This window comes from Ranitomeya imitator, chromosome 6 (genome assembly GCF_032444005.1).
Source record: "Ranitomeya imitator isolate aRanImi1 chromosome 6, aRanImi1.pri, whole genome shotgun sequence".
NCBI classification, from domain to species: Eukaryota; Metazoa; Chordata; class Amphibia; order Anura; family Dendrobatidae; genus Ranitomeya; species Ranitomeya imitator.
The window spans coordinates 573375288-573396607 of record NC_091287.1 but is presented as its reverse complement, the minus strand read 5'-3'; the positions used below and the strand labels follow the sequence as shown (position 1 = coordinate 573396607).

The following is a 21320-nucleotide window of genomic DNA, read 5'->3' as shown; positions in this document are numbered from 1 at the left end:
GACGGGGCCGGGGAGGCGGAGGGACCCGACGGGGCCGGGGAGGCGGAGGGACCCGACGGGGCCGGGGAGGCGGAGGGACCCGACGGGGCCGGGGAGGCGGAGGGACCCGACGGGGCCGGGGAGGCGGAGGGACCCGACGGGGCCGGGGAGGCGGAGGGACCCGACGGGGCCGGGGAGGCGGAGGGACCCGACGGGGCCGGGGAGGCGGAGGGACCCGACGGGGCCGGGGAGGCGGAGGGACCCGACGGGGCCGGGGAGGCGGAGGGACCCGACGGGGCCGGGGAGGCGGAGGGACCCGACGGGGCCGGGGAGGCGGAGGGACCCGACGGGGCCGGGGAGGCGGAGGGACCCGACGGGGCCGGGGAGGCGGAGGGACCCGACGGGGCCGGGGAGGCGGAGGGACCCGACGGGGGCCGGGGAGGCGGAGGGACCCGACGGGGCCGGGGAGGCGGAGGGACCCGACGGGGCCGGGGAGGCGGAGGGACCCGACATTATCAGACACCCACAGTGTCATCACTTTGGGTCCTCGCATGGATTGTGAGGCACAAGCATTCCACTTGGTGAAGAGAAGTCCAGTGATGAAATGACATCTGTAGGGAGGTCACTGCTCTGAGGGACACAGGATGGGGAAAAGCCACAATACCTAGAATAAAACAGAAAAAATCATGTAGAAAACTCAAGTAGTGGCTGACACCAGTGGCCACCAGGCTAATACTGAACAGAATAGCGTGCGAGGAGAGAATAAAGCCCGGGATCTGGAGACATTATTATTACGCAGTTTTGCTCCCAGAGGTCATAGGTCAGTCATCAACCTGACGTCATGTGCGCCCAATAATATTAATAAGAAAGTTTTATGTAAAAAACAAAACACACAACAGGACAGACTCACCATCAGGCAGAGATTCTCATGTTAATATCAATCCCTCAGATCTCCATCATCATTCATCCCCTCCCCTGTTCGCCCCCTCACACTATTCTTCCCTACACACCCCCCACCGCAAGTGACATCACACACTGACCTGCACAGTACGTGACAACAGCCCCCCACACCATGCAGACCCATGCAAATAACATCAGCCCCACTCTGCAGGTAGACCCCCCTGCACACAGATCCCCCACGCATGCAACATGACCCCCTTCCCAACAGAGACTCCAGCACACAGCCTCTCTTCCCCAGAGACCCCCAGCACGCAGCCCCCCTTCCCAACAGACACACAGCCCCGCTCGCAAGGAACATGACCCCCTTCCAACAGAGACCCCCAGCATGCAGTCACCCTTCCCCAGGCAGGCCCCTCCAGCACGCAGTCCCAGGCAAGCAACGTCACCCCCTTCCCCAGGCAGGCCCCTCCAGCGTGCAGTCCCATGCAAGCATCACCGCCGTCCCTAGGCAGGCCCCTCCAGCGTGCAGTCCCACACAAGCATCACCCCCTTCCCCAGGCAGACCCCCAGCACGCAGTCTCACGCAAGCATCACCACCTTCCCTAGGTAGCGCCCCCAGCACGCAGTCCCACGCAAGCTATGTACCCCCTTCTCCAGGCAGACCCCCAGCACACAGTCCCATGCAAGCACCATCTCCCCTGGCAGACCCCCCCCTTCCAGCATGCACATGCAGCCCCATGCAAACATCACCCCCTCCTCCCCAGACAGACCCCCTCCAGCATGCAAATTCAGCCCCATGCAAGCCCCCTCCAGCATGCACATGCAGCCCCATGCAAGCATCACCCCCTTCTCTTCAGGCAGATCCCCCCCTCCAGCATGCACATGCAGCCCCATGCAACATCACCTTTTTCTCCCCAGGCAGACTCCCACTTACCTGATCTGTGACTATGGAGAACGACCCAAAACACTCCAAATCTTGTACAAAATCCTCGAAATCCCGCCATGACATCCACAGCTCCCTCCTGTCTGCTCTGTCGGAAGAAGCTCCGCCCCTTCCGGTCACATGGGCGTGACGTCAGCAGAGGTCCCTTAGCCGACTTGGATTTAGCCTCTACCATAGTGGCCGGTGGCCGTCCTGGCCATGTCCCGTGGGGCACTGCGGCTCCTGCACTTCCGCCTGTCCCCGGCCCCCAGGGGCCCCCGCAGGAGCCTTCATTATGTCCAGGGCCAGAACCCCGACCCCCACACTAGGGAGTACTTCTACTACATCGACCACCAGGGACAGGTGCGGGGGGCGCAGTGTAGCCGGAGCTCGGGGCCCATGGCTGTGATCGGCTGCAGCGTGATTTCTTCTCTTTATTTTCCAGCTCTTCTTGGATGACGCCAAAGTGAAGAATTTCATCACCTGTTTTAAAGGTACAAGAGGGGGCAGGAGGTCAGGGTGGGAGATAAGGGCGGTTATGTATACGGTAGGACGGCCCCAGCCCCCGTGTATGCGGTAGGACGGCCCCAGCCCCCGTGTATGCGGTAGGACGGCCCCAGCCCCCATGTATGCGGTAGGACGGCCCCAGCCCCCATGTATGCGGTAGGACGGCCCCAGCCCCCGTGTATGCGGTAGGACGGCCCCAGCCCCCATGTATGCGGTAGGACGGCCCCAGCCCCCGTGTATGCGGTAGGACGGCCCCAGCCCCCATGTATGCGGTAGGACGGCCCCAGCCCCCATGTATGCGGTAGGACGGCCCCAGCCCCCGTGTATGCGGTAGGACGGCCCCAGCCCCCGTGTATGCGGTAGGACGGCCCCAGCCCCCGTGTATGCGGTAGGACGGCCCCAGCCCCCATGTATGCGGTAGGACGGCCCCAGCCCCCGTGTATGCGGTAGGACGGCCCCAGCCCCCGTGTATGCGGTAGGACGGCCCCAGCCCCCGTGTATGCGGTAGGACGGCCCCAGCCCCCGTGTATACGGTAGGACGGCCCCAGCCCCCGTGTATGCGGTAGGACGGCCCCAGCCCCCGTGTATGCGGTAGGACGGCCCCAGCCCCCGTGTATGCGGTAGGACGGCCCCAGCCCCCGTGTATGCGGTAGGACGGCCCCAGCCCCCGTGTATGCGGTAGGACGGCCCCAGCCCCCGTGTATGCGGTAGGACGGCCCCAGCCCCCGTGTATGCGGTAGGACGGCCCCAGCCCCCGTGTATGCGGTAGGACGGCCCCAGCCCCCGTGTATGCGGTAGGACGGCCCCAGCCCCCGTGTATGCGGTAGGACGGCCCCAGCCCCCGTGTATGCGGTAGGACGGCCCCAGCCCCCGTGTATGCGGTAGGACGGCCCCAGCCCCCGTGTATGCGGTAGGACGGCCCCAGCCCCCGTGTATGCGGTAGGACGGCCCCAGCCCCCGTGTATGCGGTAGGACGGCCCCAGCCCCCGTGTATGCGGTAGGACGGCCCCAGCCCCCGTGTATGCGGTAGGACGGCCCCAGCCCCCGTGTATGCGGTAGGACGGCCCCAGCCCCCTTGGATGCGGTAGGATGGCCCCAGCCCCCATGTATGCGGTTGGATGGCCCCAGCCCCCATGTATGCGGTAGGATGGTCCCGGCCCCCATGTATGCGGTTGGATGGCCCCAGCCCCCGTGTATACGGTAGGATGGCCCCAGCCCCCATGTATGCGGTTGGATGGCCCCAGCCCCCATGTATGCGGTAGGATGGCCCCAGCCCCCATGTATGCGGTTGGATGGCCCCAGCCCCCATGTATGCGGTTGGATGGCCCCAGCCATGGCACCGCATCCACCATCTTCTCTTCTGGCCGGAAGAGCGGCGTCAGACAATGACGTCATCGCACCTCACGCAGGAGCACGCTGAGGTCTCACACGCCGCGGTCTGCAGCTTATGAGACAGACTGATGCGCGTGGCCGTGTCTGCTGCCGGCCGCAGTTTGCTGTGCGCAGCCATCAGGTGGCCGGCCCTGCACAGCTGCTGGAGTAACGGCCCGGGGGGCATTTGCCTCTCTGCCACCTGGCCCAGCCAGCCCCTGCCTCTGATGCTATTGGCTGCAGGTGATGCTCGTTAACCCTTGCTCGGCCAGGTTATGTCTGCGTTAGGACAGATGTGGTTCCACACAACAGTGTAATAACCGTGCGCTGCAGCCATATGTCATGTGTGATGGGGGAAGCCTCACCTGACCGAGATCACAGGAGCGACATTACCGGGGCCACACACGGGAACATGGCGGCATGACTGACACCCTCCGCATGTTAGTGATTACAGGTGTGAGCTTCCCCTTTCCATGCTGCAGTATTCTGGGCCCCCAGCCCTGGATCCTCTCATCTGGGGGGCACATAAGATGAATGTCCGCCTCCTGCTTCGTGCGGCTCTCTTGCAGGGTTTTCTTTGTTATTTGCTATAGTTGTGCTTTCCTCATCTCATTAGGCGGCTGAGTGCCTGCACCATCTGGAGCGCAGAGCGAGTAGTGGGGAGAGAGCAGCTCCGGGTGCAGTGCCCGTGTGGAGCAGCAGTGAGGTATTGGGGAGAGATCAGCTCCGGGTGCAGTGTCCGTGTGGAGCAGCAGTGAGGTACTGGGGAGAGAGCAGCTCCGGGTGCAGTGTCCGTGTGGAGCAGCAGTGAGGTACTGGGGAGAGATCAGCTCCGGGTGCAGTGCCCGCGTGGAGCAGCAGTGAGGTACTGGGGAGAGATCAGCTCCGGGTGCAGTGCCCGCGTGGAGCAGCAGTGAGGTAATGGGGAGAGATCAGCTCCGGGTGCAGTGCCCGCGTGGAGCAGCAGTGAGGTAATGGGGAGAGATCAGCTCCGGGTGCAGTGCCCGCGTGGAGCAGCAGTGAGGTATTGGGGAGAGATCAGCTCTGGGTGCAGTGCCCGTGTGGAGCAGCAGTGAGGTACTGGGGAGAGATCAGCTCCGGGTGCAGTGCCCGCGTGGAGCAGCAGTGAGGTACTGGGGAGAGATCAGCTCCGGGTGCAGTGCCCGCGTGGAGCAGCAGTGAGGTATTGGGGAGAGATCAGCTCCGGGTGCAGTGTCCGTGTGGAGCAGCAGTGAGGTATTGGGGAGAGAGCAGCTCCGGGTGCAGTGTCCGTGTGGAGCAGCAGTGAGGTATTGGGGAGAGAGCAGCTCCGGGTGCAGTGCCCGCGTGGAGCAGCAGTGAGGTACTGGGGAGAGATCAGCTCCGGGTGCAGTGCCCGCGTGGAGCAACAGTGAGGTATTGGGGAGAGAGCAGCTCCGGGTGCAGTGCCCGTGTGGAGCAGCAGTGAGGTATTGGGGAGAGAGCAGCTCCGGGTGCAGTGCCCGCGTGGAGCAGCAGTGAGGTATTGGGGAGAGAGCAGCTCCGGGTGCAGTGTCTGTGTGGAGCAGCAGTGAGGTACTGGGGAGAGAGCAGCTCCGGATGCAGTGCCCGCGTGGAGCAGCAGTGAGGTACTGGGGAGAGATCAGCTCCGGGTGCAGTGTCCGTGTGGAGCAGCAGTGAGGTATTGGGGAGAGATCAGCTCCGGGTGCAGTGCCCGTGTGGAGCAGCAGTGAGGTATTGGGGAGAGAGCAGCTCCGGATGCAGTGCCCGCGTGGAGCAGCAGTGAGGTATTGGGGAGAGAGCAGCTCCGGGTGCAGTGCCCGCGTGGAGCAGCAGTGAGGTATTGGGGAGAGATCAGCTCCGGGTGCAGTGTCCGCGTGGAGCAGCAGTGAGGTATTGGGGAGAGATCAGCTCCGGGTGCAGTGCCCGCGTGGAGCAGCAGTGAGGTATTGGGGAGAGAGCAGCTCCGGGTGCAGTGCCCGCGTGGAGCAACAGTGAGGTATTGGGGAGAGAGCAGCTCCGGGTGCAGTGCCCGCGTGGAGCAGCAGTGAGGTATTGGGGAGAGAGCAGCTCCGGGTGCAGTGTCCGCGTGGAGCAGCAGTGAGGTATTGGGGAGAGAGCAGCTCCGGGTGCAGTGCCCGCGTGGAGCAGCAGTGAGGTATTGGGGAGAGAGCAGCTCCGGGTGCAGTGTCCGTGTGGAGCAGCAGTGAGGTATTGGGGAGAGAGCACTCCGGGTGCAGTGCCCGCGTGGAGCAGCAGTGAGGTATTGGGGAGAGAGCAGCTCTGGGTGCAGTGCCCGTGTGGAGCAGCAGTGAGGTACTGGGGAGAGAGCAGCTCCGGGTGCAGTGCCCGTGTGGAGCAGCAGTGAGGTATTGGGGAGAGAGCAGCTCCGGGTGCAGTGTCCGCGTGGAGCAGCAGTGAGGTACTGGGGAGAGAGCAGCTCCGGATGCAGTGCCCGCGTGGAGCAGCAGTGAGGTACTGGGGAGAGAGCAGCTCCGAGTGCAGTGTCCGTGTGGAGCATCAGTGAGGTATTGGGGAGAGATCAGCTCTGGGTGCAGTGCCCGCGTGGAGCATCAGTGAGGTATTGGGGAGAGATCAGCTCCGGGTGCAGTGCCCGTGTGGAGCAGCAGTGAGGTATTGGGGAGAGATCAGCTCCGGGTGCAGTGCCCGCGTGGAGCATCAGTGAGGTATTGGGGAGAGATCAGCTCTGGGTGCAGTGCCCGTGTGGAGCAGCAGTGAGGTATTGGGGAGAGAGCAGCTCCGGGTGCAGTGCCCGCGTGGAGCAGCAGTGAGGTATTGGGGAGAGAGCAGCTCCGGGTGCAGTGCCCGTGTGGAGCAGCAGTGAGGTATTGGGGAGAGATCAGCTCCGGGTGCAGTGCCCGCGTGGAGCAGCAGTGAGGTATTGGGGAGAGAGCAGCTCCGGGTGCAGTGCCCGTGTGGAGCAGCAGTGAGGTATTGGGGAGAGAGCAGCTCCGGGTGCAGTGCCCGCGTGGAGCAGCAGTGAGGTATTGGGGAGAGAGCAGCTCCGGGTGCAGTGTCCGTGTGGAGCAGCAGTGAGGTATTGGGGAGAGATCAGCTCCGGGTGCATTGCCCGCGTGGAGCAACAGTGAGGTAGTGGGGAGAGAGCAGCTCCGGGTTCAGTGTCCGCGTGGAGCATCAGTGAGGTATTGGGGAGAGATCAGCTCCGGGTGCAGTGTCCGTGTGGAGCAGCAGTGAGGTATTGGGGAGAGAGCAGCTCCGGGTGCAGTGTCCGTGTGGAGCAGCAGTGAGGTATTGGGGAGAGAGCAGCTCTGGGTGCAGTGCCCGTGTGGAGCAGCAGTGAGGTATTGGGGAGAGAGCAGCTCCGGGTGCAGTGCCCGCGTGGAGCAGCAGTGAGGTATTGGGGAGAGAGCAGCTCCGGGTGCAGTGCCCGCGTGGAGCAACAGTGAGGTAGTGGGGAGAGAGCAGCTCCGGGTGCAGTGCCCGTGTGGAGCAGCAGTGAGGTACTGGGGAGAGAGCAGCTTCGGGTGCAGTGCCCGTGTGGAGCAGCAGTGAGGTACTGGGGAGAGATCAGCTCCGGGTGCAGTGCCCGCGTGGAGCAACAGTGAGGTAGTGGGGAGAGAGCAGCTCCGGGGTGCAGTGCCCGTGTGGAGCAGCAGTGAGGTACTGGGGAGAGAGCAGCTCCGGGTGCAGTGCCCGTGTGGAGCAGCAGTGAGGTACTGGGGAGAGAGCAGCTCCGGGTGCAGTGCCCGTGTGGAGCAGCAGTGAGGTACTGGGGAGAGATCAGCTCTGGGTGCAGTGCCCGCGTGGAGCAGCAGTGAGGTATTGGGGAGAGATCAGCTCCGGGTGCAGTGTCCGTGTGGAGCAGCAGTGAGGTATTGGGGAGAGAGCAGCTCCGGGTGCAGTGTCCGTGTGGAGCAGCAGAGAGGTATTGGGGAGGGAGCAGCTTCGGGTGCAGTGTTGTGAATTCTGTGGCTGAATTCACTCCTGTGGTCACAAGTGGTACTGCAGCTTCTGAGCTTCCTCCCTCAGGTGTTCTGGTGAGCTCGTTAACTGCTTCATTACTTAACTCCGCCTGATGCTGCTATCCTTGCTCCTTGTCAATGTTTCAGTGTTGGATCTGAGCTTCTCCTGATTGTTCCTGTGACCTGCTGCTCTGTATAGCTAAGTGCTTTTTGCTTTTTTGTTGCTTTTTTTCTGTCCAGCTTGTCTTTTGTTTTGCTGGAAGCTCTGAGACGCAAAGGGTGTACCGCCGTGCCGTTAGTTCGGCACGGTGGGTTTTTTTTGCCCCCTTTGCGTGGTTTTGCTTTAGGGTTTTTTGTAGACTGCAAAGTTCGCTTTACTGTCCTCGCTCTGTCCTAGAATATCGGGCCCCACTTTGCTGAATCTATTTCATCCCTACGTTTTGTCTTTTCATCTTACTCACAGTCATTATATGTGGGGGGCTGCCTTTTCCTTTGGGGAATTTCTCTGGGGCAAGTCAGGCCTATTTTTCTATCTTCAGGCTAGCTAGTTTCTTAGGCTGTGCCGAGTTGCCTAGGTAGTTGTTAGGCGCAATCCACAGCCGCTTTTAGTTGTGTTTAGGATAGGATCAGGTGTGCAGTTTACAGAGTTTCCACGTCTCAGAGCTCGTTCTTGTATTTTTGGGTATTTGTCAGATCACTGTGTGCGCTCTGATCGCTAAGCACACTGTGTTTCTGGATTGCCTTCATAACACCTGTCATTAGGAAACATAACAGTACAAGGAGCCAAACTAATGATTCTCAATAGAGAGAAAGAAAAAGTTCTGACATCATTTTTTTTTTTTTTCTGCTCTGTGTTCACTTTTTTTTTTCCCCTAGACATTTGGGTGATTCTGGACACAGATGTGGACATGGATATTCAGGGTCTGTGCTCTTCAATGGATAATCTCGTTATAAATGTACAAAAAATTCAAGATACTATTGATCAGAAATCTATGTTAGAACCAAGAATTCCTATTCCTGATTTGTTTTTTGGAGATAGAACTAAGTTTCAAAAATAATTGTAAGCTATTTCTGGCCTTGAAACCTCATTCTTCTGGTAATCCTATTCAACAGGTTTTGATTATTATTTCTTTTTTGCGTGGCGACCCTCAAGACTGGGCATTTTCTCTTGCGCCAGGAGACCCTGCATTGAGTAGTGTCGATGCGTTTTTCCTGGCGCTCGGATTGCTGTACGATGAGCCTAATTCAGTGGATCAGGCTGAGAAAAATTTGCTGGCTTTGTGCCAGGGTCAGGATGATATAGAAGTATATTGTCAGAAATTTAGGAAATGGTCAGTACTCACTCAGTGGAATGAATCTGCGCTGGCAGCTTTGTTCAGAAAGGGTCTCTCTGAGGCTCTTAAGGATGTCATGGTGGGATTTCCTATGCCTGCTGGTTTGAATGAGTCTTTGTCTTTGGCCATTCAGATCGGTCGACGCTTGCGCGAGCGTAAATCTGTGCACCATTTGGCGGTACTGCCTGAGGTTAAACCTGAGCCTATGCAGTGTGATAGGACTATGACTAGAGTTGAACGGCAGGAATACAGACGTCTGAATGGTCTGTGTTTCTACTGTGGTGATTCCACTCATGCTATTTCTGATTGTCCTAAGCGCACTAAGCGGTCCGCTAGGTCTGCCGTCATTGGTACTGTACAGTCCAAATTCCTTCTGTCCATTACCTTGATATGCTCTTTGTCGTCGTTTTCTGTCATGGCGTTTGTGGATTCGGGCGCTGCCCTGAATCTGATGGATTTGGATTATGCTAAACGTTGTGGGTTTTTCTTGGAGCCTTTGCGGTGTCCTATTCCATTGAGAGGAATTGATGCTACACCTTTGGCCAAGAATAAACCTCAATACTGGGCCCAGCTGACCATGTGCATGGCTCCTGCACATCAGGAAGTTATTCGCTTTCTGGTGTTGCATAATCTGCATGATGTGGTCGTGTTGGGGTTGCCATGGCTACAAACCCATAATCCAGTATTGGATTGGAATTCCATGTCGGTATCCAGCTGGGGTTGTCAGGGGGTACATGGTGATGTTCCATTTTTGTCTATTTCGTCATCCACCCCTTCTGAGGTTCCAGAGTTCTTGTCTGATTACCGGGATGTATTTGAAGAGCCCAAGTCCGATGCTCTACCTCCGCATAGGGATTGTGATTGTGCTATCAATTTGATTCCTGGTAGTAAATTCCCTAAAGGTCGATTATTTAATTTATCCGTGCCCGAACACGCCGCTATGCGCAGTTATGTGAAGGAATCCCTGGAGAAGGGACATATTCGCCCATCGTCATCACCACTGGGAGCAGGGTTCTTCTTTGTAGCCAAGAAGGATGGTTCGCTGAGACCGTGTATTGATTACCGCCTTCTTAATAAGATCACTGTTAAATTTCAGTATCCCTTGCCATTGTTATCTGACTTGTTTGCTCGGATTAAGGGGGCTAGTTGGTTCACTAAGATAGATCTTCGTGGTGCGTATAATCTGGTGAGAATCAGGCAAGGAGATGAATGGAAAACTGCATTCAATACGCCCGAGGGTCATTTTGAGTATCTAGTGATGCCGTTCGGACTTGCCAATGCTCCATCTGTGTTTCAGTCTTTTATGCATGACATCTTCCGTGAGTATCTGGATAAATTCCTGATTGTTTACTTGGATGACATTTTGATCTTCTCAGATGATTGGGAGTCTCATGTGAAGCAGGTCAGAATGGTTTTTCAGGTCCTGCGTGCTAACTCTTTGTTTGTGAAGGGATCAAAGTGTCTCTTCGGTGTGCAGAAAGTTTCATTTTTGGGGTTCATCTTTACCCCTTCTACTATCGAGATGGATCCAGTTAAGGTCCAAGCCATCCAGGATTGGATTCAGCCGACATCTCTGAAAAGTCTGCAAAAGTTCCTGGGCTTTGCTAATTTTTATCGTCGCTTCATCTGTAATTTTTCTAGCATTGCCAAACCATTGACCGATTTGACCAAGAAGGGTGCTGATTTGGTTAATTGGTCTTCTGCTGCTGTGGAAGCTTTTCAGGAGTTGAAGCGTCGTTTTTGTTCTGCCCCTGTATTGTCAGCCAGATGTTTCTCTTCCGTTCCAGGTCGAGGTTGATGCTTCTGAGATTGGAGCAGGGGCGGTTTTGTCACAGAGAGGTTCTGATTGCTCAGTGATGAAACCATGTGCTTTCTTTTCCAGGAAGTTTTCGCCCGCTGAGCGTAATTATGATGTGGGCAATCGAGAGTTGCTGGCCATGAAGTGGGCATTCGAGGAGTGGCGTCATTGGCTTGAAGGAGCTAAGCATCGCGTGGTGGTATTGACTGATCATAAGAACTTGACTTATCTCGAGTCTGCCAAGCGCTTGAATCCTAGACAGGCCCGTTGGTCGTTATTTTTTGCCCGCTTCGACTTTGTGATTTCGTACCTTCCGGGCTCTAAAAATGTGAAGGCGGATGCTCTGTCTAGGAGTTTTGTGCCCGACTCTCCGGGTTTATCTGAGCCAGCGGGTATCCTCAAGGAAGGAGTCATTGTGTCTGCCATCTCCCCTGATTTGCGGCGGGTGCTGCAAAAATTTCAGGCGAATAAACCTGATCGTTGTCCAGCAGAGAAACTGTTCGTCCCTGATAGGTGGACTAATAAACTTATCTCTGAACTTCATTGTTCGGTGTTGGCTGGTCATCCTGGAATCTTTGGTACCAGAGAGTTAGTGGCTAGATCCTTCTGGTGGCCATCTCTGTCACGGGATGTACGTACTTTTGTGCAGTCCTGTGGGATTTGTGCTAGGGCTAAGCCCTGCTGTTCTCGTGCCAGTGGGTTGCTTTTGCCCTTGCCGGTCCCAAAGAGGCCTTGGACACATATTTCGATGGATTTCATTTCTGACCTTCCCGTTTCTCAAAAGATGTCAGTCATTTGGGTGGTCTGTGATCGCTTTTCTAAAATGGTCCATCTGGTGCCCTTGGCTAAATTGCCTTCCTCCTCTGATTTGGTACCTTTGTTCTTTCAGCATGTGGTTCGGTTGCATGGCATTCCTGAGAATATTGTTTCTGACAGAGGTTCCCAGTTTGTTTCAAGGTTTTGGCGAGCCTTTTGTGGTAGGATGGGCATTGACCTATCCTTTTCCTCGGCTTTCCATCCTCAGACTAATGGCCAGACCGAACGAACCAATCAGACCTTGGAAACATATCTGAGATGTTTTGTTTCTGCAGACCAGGATGATTGGGTGTCCTTTTTGCCGTTGGCTGAGTTCGCCCTTAATAATCGGGCCAGCTCGGCTACCTTGGTTTCTCCATTTTTTTGCAATTCTGGGTTCCATCCTCGTTTCTCTTCAGGACAGGTTGAGTCTTCGGACTGTCCTGGTGTGGATTCTGTGGTGGATAGGTTGCAGCAGATCTGGACTCAGGTAGTGGACAATTTGATCTTGTCCCAGGAGAAAGCTCAACTTTTCGCTAATCGCAGACGCCGTGTGGGTCCCCGACTTCGTGTTGGGGATCTGGTTTGGTTATCTTCTCGTCATATTCCTATGAAGGTTTCCTCTCCTAAATTTAAACCTCGTTTTATTGGTCCGTATAGGATTTCTGAGGTTCTCAATCCTGTGTCTTTTCGTTTGACCCTCCCAGACTCCTTTTCCATACATAATGTATTCCATAGGTCGTTGTTGCGGAGATACGTGGCACCTATGGTTCCATCTGTTGAGCCTCCTGCCCCGGTTTTGGTGGAGGGGGAATTGGAGTATATTGTGGAGAAGATTTTGGATTCTCGTGTTTCTAGATGGAAACTCCAGTATCTGGTTAAATGGAAGGGTTATGCTCAGGAAGATAATTCCTGGGTTTTTGCCTCTGATGTTCATGCTTCCGACCTTGTTCGTGCCTTTCATGCGGCTCATCCTGGTCGGCCTGGGGGCTCTGGTGAGGGTTCGGTGACCCCTCCTCAAGGGGGGGGTACTGTTGTGAATTCTGTGGCTGAATTCACTCCTGTGGTCACAAATGGTACTGCAGCTTCTGAGCTTCCTCCCTCAGGTGTTCTGGTGAGCTCGTTAACTGCTTCATTACTTAACTCCGCCTGATGCTGCTATCCTTGCTCCTTGTCAATGTTTCAGTGTTGGATCTGAGCTTCTCCTGATTGTTCCTGTGACCTGCTGCTCTGTATAGCTAAGTGCTTTTTGCTTTTTTGTTGCTTTTTTTCTGTCCAGCTTGTCTTTTGTTTTGCTGGAAGCTCTGAGACGCAAAGGGTGTACCGCCGTGCCGTTAGTTCGGCACGGTGGTTTTTTTTTGCCCCCTTTGCGTGGTTTTGCTTTAGGGTTTTTTGTAGACTGCAAAGTTCGCTTTACTGTCCTCGCTCTGTCCTAGAATATCGGGCCCCACTTTGCTGAATCTATTTCATCCCTACGTTTTGTCTTTTCATCTTACTCAGTCATTATATGTGGGGGGCTGCCTTTTCCTTTGGGGAATTTCTCTGGGGCAAGTCAGGCCTATTTTTCTATCTTCAGGCTAGCTAGTTTCTTAGGCTGTGCCGAGTTGCCTAGGTAGTTGTTAGGCGCTATCCACAGCCGCTTTTAGTTGTGTTTAGGATAGGATCAGGTGTGCAGTCTACAGAGTTTCCACGTCTCAGAGCTCGTTCTTGTATTTTTGGGTATTTGTCAGATCACTGTGTGCGCTCTGAACGCTAAGCACACTGTGTTTCTGGATTGCCTTCATAACACCTGTCATTAGCAAACATAACAGTGCAGTACCCGTGTGGAGCAGCAGTGAGGTACTGGGGAGAGAGCAGCTCCGGGTTCAGTGCCCGTGTGGGGCAGCAGTGAGGTACTGGGGAGAGAGCAGCTCCGGGTTCAGTGTCCGTGTGGAGCAGCAGTGAGGTACTGGGGAGAGAGCAGCTTCGGGTGCAGTGTCCGTGTGGAGCAGCAGTGAGGTACTGGGGAGAGAGCAGCTCCGGGTGCAGTGTCCGTGTGGAGCAGCAGTGAGGTAGTGGGGAGAGAGCAGCTCCGGGTGCAGTGTCCTTGTGGAGCAGCAGTGAGGTACTGGGGAGAGAGCAGCTCCGGGTGCAGTGCCCGTGTGGAGCAGCAGTGAGGTACTGGGGAGAGAGCAGCTCCGGGTGCAGTGTCCGTGTGGAGCAGCAGTGAGGTACTGGGGAGAGAGCAGCTCCGGGTGCAGTGTCCGTGTGGAGCAGCAGTGAGGTACTGGGGAGAGAGCCGCTCCGGGTGCAGTGCCCGTGTGGAGCAGCAGTGAGGTACTGGGGAGAGAGCAGCTCCGGGTGCAGTGCCATGTGGAGCAGCAGTGAGGTACTGGGGAGAGAGCAGCTCCGGGTGCAGTGTCCGTGTTTAGCAGCAGTGAGGTACTGGGGAGAGAGCAGCTCCGGGTGCATTGCCCGTGTGGAGCAGCAGTGAGGTACTGGGGAGAGAGCAGCTCCGGGTGCAGTGCCCGTGTGGAGCAGCAGTGAGGTACTGGGGAGAGAGCAGCTCCGGGTGCAGTGCCCGTGTGGAGCAGCAGTGAGGTACTGGGGAGAGAGCAGCTCCGGGTGCAGTGTCCGTGTTTAGCAGCAGTGAGGTACTGGGGAGAGAGCAGCTCTGGGTGCATTGCCCGTGTGGAGCAGCAGTGAGGTACTGGGGAGAAAGCAGCTCCGGGTGCAGTGCCCGTGTGGAGCAGCAGTGAGGTACTGGGGAGAGAGCAGCTCCGGGTGCAGTGCCCGTGTGGAGCAGCAGTGAGGTATTGGGGAGAGAGCAGCTCCGGGTGCAGTGCCCGTGTGGAGCAACAGTGAGGTAGTGGGGAGAGAGCAGCTCCGGGTGCAGTGCCCGTGTGGAGCAACAGTGAGGTAGTGGGGAGAGAGCAGCTCCGGGTGCAGTGCCCGTGTGGGGCAGCAGTGAGGTACTGGGGAGAGAACATCTCCGGGTGCAGTGTGTTATGTAGGCAATCCAGTAACACAGTGTGCAGTAATCAGAGCACATACAGTGATCTGACAATAACCCAAAAACAATAGAACGAGCTCTGAGACGTGGAATCTCTGTAGACCGCAATACCTGAACCTATCCTAAACACAACTAAAGGCAGCTGTGGATTGCGCCTGACACTACCTATGCAACTCGGCACAGCCTGAGGAGCTGACTAGCCTGAAGATAGAAATACAAGCCTGACTTGCCTCAGAGAAATGCCCCAAAGGAAAAGGCAGCCCCCCACATATAATGACTGTTAGCAAGATGAAAAGACAAAACGTAGGGATGAAATAGATTCAGCAAAGTGAGGCCCGATATTCTAGATAGAGCGAGGATAGCAAAGAGAACTTTGCAGTCTACAAAAAACCCTAAAGCAAAAAACCACGCAAAGGGGGCAAAAAGACCCACCGTGCCGAACTAACGGCACGGCGGTACACCCTTTGCGTCTCAGAGCTTCCAGCAAAAACGAATAGACAAGCTGGACAGAAAAAACAGCAACAAAAGCAAAGAAGCACTTATCTAAGCAGAGCAGCAGGCCACAGGAAAGATCCAGAAGCTCAGGTCCAACACTGGAAAATTGACAAGGAGCAAGGAAGACAGAATCAGGTGGAGTTAAATAACAAGGCAGCCAACGAGCTCACCAAAACACCTGAGGGAGGAAGCCCAGAAGCTGCAGTACCACTTGTGACCACAGGAGTGAATTCAGCCACAGAATTCACAACAGCAGTGTCTGTGTGGAGCAGCAGTGAGGTATTGGGGAGAGAGCAGCTCCAGGTGCAGTGCCCGTGTGGAGCAGCTCCGGGTTCAGTGCCCGTGTGGAGCAGCAGTGAGGTACTGGGGAGAGAGCAGCTCCGGGTGCAGTGCCCGTTTGGGGCAGCAGTGAGGTACTGGGGAGAGAGCAGCTCCGGGTGCAGTGCCCGTGTGGGGCAGCAGTGAGGTATTGGGGAGAGAGCCGCTCCGGGTGTAGTGCCCGTGTGGAGCAGCAGTGAGGTACTGGGGAGAGAGCAGCTTCGGGTGCAGTGCCCGTGTGGGGCAGCGGCCTCAGTCTCCTCTAAGGCTGGTGCACACCAAGCTTGTCAACCAGAAACTGAGCGAAAACTCTCCTGATCCTCAAATTGCAAAAGTCAAAAACTTGTCGTTCTCTGCAGTAAATGCACACACTATCAATGTGGTCTGCAGACAATGAGCACCAATACTCGCCATGACTTCAGTTCTACAAATGTCCTCCTGCATTGGGTCCATCAGAACCACCATGACAGCGAGGTGAAGTTGTGGCCATCACCCGTCATGGCTCAGACCACTCAACGCCTCTTATTACTTCTGCATCTCCATTTTTCTTGACTGGTCGGTATTTTCTGTAGGCACGTCACTATTGTCCTGTAGAGCTTGTGTGTCCTGGGCCCATTATTATTATTATTTATTATTATAGCGCCATTTATTCCATGGCGCTTTACATGTGAGGAGGGGTATACATAATAAAAAACATGTACAATAGTCTTAATCAATACAAGTCATGACTGGTACAGAAGGAGAGAGGACCCTGCCTGCGAGGGCTCACAATCTACAAGGGATTGGTGAGGATACAGGAGGAGAGGATAGAGCTGGTCGTCCAGTGGTTTGGTCGATCGGTGGTTACTGCAGGTTGTAGGCTTGCCGGAAGAGGTGAGTCTTCAGGTTCTTTTTGAAGGTTTCGATGGTAGGTGAGAGACTGATGTGTTGTGGTAGAGAGTTCCAGAGTAGGGGTGATGTGCGAGAGAAATCTTTTATGCGATTGGGGGAAGAGGAGATAAGAGGGGAGTAAAGAAGGAGATCTTGTGAGGATCGGAGGTTGCGTGCAGGAAAGTACCGGGAGACGAGGTCACAGATGTATGGAGGAGACTGGTTGTGGATGGCTTTGTACGTCATGGTTAGGGTTTTGTACTGGAGTCTCTGGGTAATGGGGAGCCAGTGAAGGGATTGACAGAGGGGAGAGGCCGGGGAATAGCGGGGGGACAGGTGGATTAGTTGGGCAACAGAGTTTAGAATAGATTGGAGGGGTGCGAGAGTGTTCGAGGGGAGGCCACAGAGCAGGAGGTTGCAGTAGTCGAGGCGGGAGATAATGAGGGCATGCACTACAGTTTTGCAGATTCTTGGTTGAGGAGGCAGGAAGTGGAAAGGGCTTGGATATGTGGTTTGAAGGAGAGATCAGTGTCAAGGATTACCCCGAGGCAGCGAGCTTGTGGGACTGGGGAGAGTGGGCAGCCATTTACTGTAATGGATAGGTCTGTTGGGGGAATCAAGTGAGATGGGGTAAAGATGATGAATTCTGTTTTGTCCATGTTAAGTGTCAGAAATCTAGCGGAGAAGAAGGATGAAATAGCGGATAAACATTGAGGGATTCTGGTTAGTAGGGAGGTGATATCTGGTCCAGAGATGTAGATCTGTGTGTCATCAGCATATAGATGATGCTGAAAGCCGTGAGATTCTATGAGCTGTCCAAGGCCAAAGGTGTAAATGGAGAAGAGCAGGGGCCCTAAGACTGAACCTTGCGGGACTCCGACAGATAGGGGGCGAGGTGAGGAGGTGGTGTGTGAGTGGGAGACTCTAAATGTCCGGTCTGTTAGGTATGACGAGATCCAGGATAGGGCCAAGTCTGTGATGCCAAGAGATGAGAGGGTCTGTAGTAATAGGGAATGGTCCACTGTGTCAAAGGCAGAGGACAGGTCCAGGAGGAGGAGGGCAGAGTAGTGTCCCTTGGCCTTGGCGGTTAATAGGTCATTGGTGACCTTAGTTAGGGCAGTTTCAGTGGAGTGGTGTGACCAGAAGCCAGATTGTAAGCGGTCGAAGAGGGAGCAAGAAGAGAGGTGGAAGGACAGTTCAAGATGGGCGTGTGGTTCCAGTAGTTTTGAGGCATAAGGGAGAAGTGATATAGGGCGATAGCTAGACACAGAGGATGGGTCAAGAGAGGGCTTTTTGAGGATAGGTGTGATTGAGGCATGTTTAAAGCTTGAGAGGAAGACACCAGTTGTTAGTGATAGGTTGAAGAGATGGGTTAGGGTTGGGATGGAGACTGGTGAGGTTTGGGATGAAGTGGGATGGATCGGGTCAAGTGCACAGGTGGTGTGATGCCATCATGAGAGTAAAGTGGAGAGTCGATCTTCTGTAATGGTGGAGAAGTTGATTTTGGAGGTGGAGGGCTGTTCAGTTAGGAGAAAGGGCTCTGGGGGTTGTTGACTAAAACTGTTTCTGATGTTCTCAATCTTCTGCTTGAAAAATGAGGCAAAGTCTTCAGCTGAGATGAGTGGGGACGGAGGAGGTGCTGGGGGACGGAGGAGAGAATTGAAAGTGTTGAATAACTGTTTAGGGTTGTGAGACAGGGAGGATATGAGAGATGAGAAGTAGGTTTGTTTAGCTGTGGCGAGTGAGGCCTTGAAAGTAGTGAGGGACTGTTTGAAAGCAATGAAGTGCTCGTTGGAGTGGGATCTTTTCCATCTCCGCTCACCAGCCCTGGAAGCTTGCCTCAGTTCTTTTGTCAGGCTGGTGTGCCAGGGCTGTCTGTTGATTTTACGAGCTTTGGTATGTGTGAGTGGGGCAACCGATTCCCGAGCTACAGCTATTGTGGTGTTCTATAGAGTGGCAGCGTCATCCGCATTGTGTGGGGCACTTAAGCCTGTAAGAGGGAGAAGGGATTCAGAGAGTGAATGTAAATCAAGGTGTTTAATATTTCTGCAAGGGTGTGCAAGTTTGTGGGTTGGGGATTGTGGACAAGGAGTGGAGAGGGAAGAGAATGTGAGTAGGTTGTGTTCCAAAAGAGGGAGAGGCGAGTTAGAGAGGTTAGATAGGGAGCAGAGGCGGGTGAAGATGAGGTCGTGTGTGGCCATCTTTGTGGGTGGCTGTAGAAGACCATTGAGTGAGGCCAAAGGGGGAAGTGAGAGATAGAAGTTTAGTCGCAGCTGAGAGGGAAGTGTCAATGGGGATGTTGAAGTTGCCCATGAGTGGGGATGTCCACGGAAAGGAAATGAAGTAGCCAGGTGGTGAAGTGGTCAAAGAAGATGGTGGCTGGCCCTGGGGGGTGGTAAATGACAGCCAGTTGGAGGTTGGTGGGGGCATAGATGCGCACAGAGTGCACCTCAAAGGAAGGGAGGGTAACAGAGGGTGGCAGTGGGATTGGGGTGATGATGCAGTTATCTGACAGGAGAAAACCAACTCCTCCGCCATGCTTGCTGCTGGGGCGGGGAGTGTGGGAAAGGTGGAAGTCACAATACGAAAGTGCAGCAGGAGAGGCTGTGTCAGAGGGGGTGAGCAAGGCTTCGGTGATGGTGAAGAAGGAAAGTTTGTGAGTAATGAAAAGATTGGATGTAGGAAAGCTTGTTGCAGACAGAGCAAGCGTTCCACAGAGCTCCTGTTAGTGGGACAGGGGAAGTGGTGGCCGGGCAAATGGGTATAAGGCTAGAGAGGTTATGATAAGTTGTGATAGAGCGTGGATGGGAGGTAGAAATGATTGTGGGGATGTGGTGAGGAGGACCAGGATTTGGAGAGATATCACCAGCAGTGAGAAGGAGCAGAGGAAGAGTTAGCAGGTGGGAGCAGGAGAGGGCATGAGGGGGCTGTCTGTGCTGGGAGATAGAGGATTGTATGTTGAGGAACAGTTCAGAGGAGGAGGTGAGATGGATGGGGAGGATTGAAGAGGAGATGAACAGTTCCTTACTAGGTGTTGAGATTAAATGGGGTTATTGGAAAGTGAAGGATTATAAGTGAGAGTGATAACAAACAGAAACCTTGTTTACAGTGACTATGTCCAGTTACCTTCAGTTTCCTTCTGATTCAATTCTGGAATTAATTCTGATCATTACACTTCTATGATACACTTATGTGATACACTGGGCAGACAGACCATGATACTTTACAAGCTCCTGACTGGCATTGAGCATCTGTGTCACGTCCGACTACTTACACCCAGATCCATTGCCACTCGGGTTGCTTCCAGTTTTACCAGCAGATTCTCAGTGTCTGGATTCGGGGCTTTACCGCTGTCTCTCCAGATGACCCCGGACCCTCGTATGTGCAGATCAGGATGCAGCTTCCAGACATTATATAAATCTGGATGTCTCTGGTGCAGATAGGAGGGCGTCATCTATCCACACTGTGCATCATGTATAACAGTCCCACCACCCAGCGAGGTCATGATGTAAGACCGGAGACCCCCAGACTCCTGTAAGAGTTGGCAATTCTCCCGGGTTCTGCTGAAACCTGACCGAAACTTCCTGTAAAGCTGGATTCAGGTGGCTATGGAGGCTCCTTAATGGACAGTCATGGGGCAAGTCCAAGTTATAATGGAGAAACGGGGCATCGCTACACTGAAGAGTCTGGCAAGTATGGACCTCAGTGTGACAGACTCGTGCGAGGGTCTCTACATGCAGACCCCATATCTGTTCCTTTAGAGTAGCAGGACGGAGCGTCTGTCACTGGAGGAGCCGCACATCTGACATTACTCAGACATTACTTTAGGTTGGCAGCGTGGCATGAATGCGTCCTCGTGATCCCTCAGTGCCTGCAGCCCCCCGTTTACTCTATGTAGGGGGATTATAGGGAGGTTTGGGCAGATACGAGGACTGTAGGTATTGTATGTTGGGTGTGTGGCCGGGCGCTGTGCTCCTTCCTCTCATCTCTGCCTTCTGCTGATTCCGTCTTTTATTTTATCTTTCAGATAAACAATTTCTCGTCTTCTTCTTCAAACAAGTTCGGAGGAATGAGAGCGGTCGTTATGCGGAAGATTTCCCCTACATCTCCCCCTGTGGCAGGGAGAGGAATTACATCCGCTGTGATGACCGCCCTGTGGTCTTCACCCACCTGCTAAGTGAGGAGAGCTCAGGAGCCCAGCGCCTGTCGTACTGCGGGGGAGGGGACCGGCTCACCGTCAAGTTTGAGCCCCAGAAACTCATCATGTTACCGGAGAACGGGCGAGTCTATCACCCGGCCCCGGAGAAAGCCGGAAGAGTTGGACTTGTGAAATCTTCGCTGGCCTTCGAGCTGAGTCCTTGCTTTGAGTTTGCTGCAGGATCCAATGCTGGTGCTCCCATCTGCTTTAACTGGCAGGGGAAGCGTTATGGCCTCACCAATGAGCTCCTCGCCCACATCTGACATACCAGACACTGGACTCTGGATGTGGAGGAAATTTTAACGAAATGGGGGTGTGGAGAGGAAAGACAGGGCCCCCCAGGCAGGGAAGCACTGCTCCCCCAATCTTGCTCCATAAGGGCCTGCACAAGAGGCTGGGAATGTGACCACCATCTTTACGGGTTTCTTGATTTTGCACAGTAGGGTCGTAGTTTCCGGACTCAGAATGTCACTTTTTTTCTTTGCTTTTTAGAGCAGCATTTTCCAATTTTCACTTGGAAATTGCTGAGAAAGTGGCGAGTAAAGGGTTAACATGGAGCTCAGTCCCTGACCCCAGTGATATCTGTCTGGAGGGCAGAGGTATTGGTGGGTTTAGCTTCTGGTTATTGGAGATCCAGTTCTGCAGAGATTACAGGCAGCGACTGATAAGAGAGGTCATAGCTTCTGTAATGAATACAGGCCTCCAATCATTCACCGTGTCACAAGCCTCTTTGTTCCCACATCTGTAGCTGAGCAGCTGCTATTCCTGTGTATGACAGGGAGGGGGCGCTGTGAGCGCAGCAGACATGAAGCGGAGGCATTGCCCAGCGTTCTGTGAATCACTGATGGAGATAGTGCTTCACGGCTTCTGGTCCTCCAGATCCCGCGGTCTCCTGCAGGGCGTAACTATGATCCCAGG

At 54.8% G+C, this 21320-nt stretch overlaps 1 protein-coding gene across 1 annotated transcript; it reads left to right on the top strand.

Moving 5' to 3' along the window:
• Positions 1 to 1945: 1945 nt before the first annotated feature.
• On the top strand, positions 1946 to 21113 carry C6H8orf82 (chromosome 6 C8orf82 homolog). The gene is made up of 3 exons (XM_069732141.1): positions 1946 to 2164; positions 2247 to 2295; positions 20232 to 21113. Exons 1-3 carry the CDS (start codon positions 2021 to 2023, stop codon positions 20663 to 20665), a joined length of 627 nt encoding a protein of 208 aa, XP_069588242.1. The 5' UTR covers positions 1946 to 2020; the 3' UTR covers positions 20666 to 21113.
• The last annotated feature ends 207 nt before the right edge of the window (positions 21114 to 21320 follow it).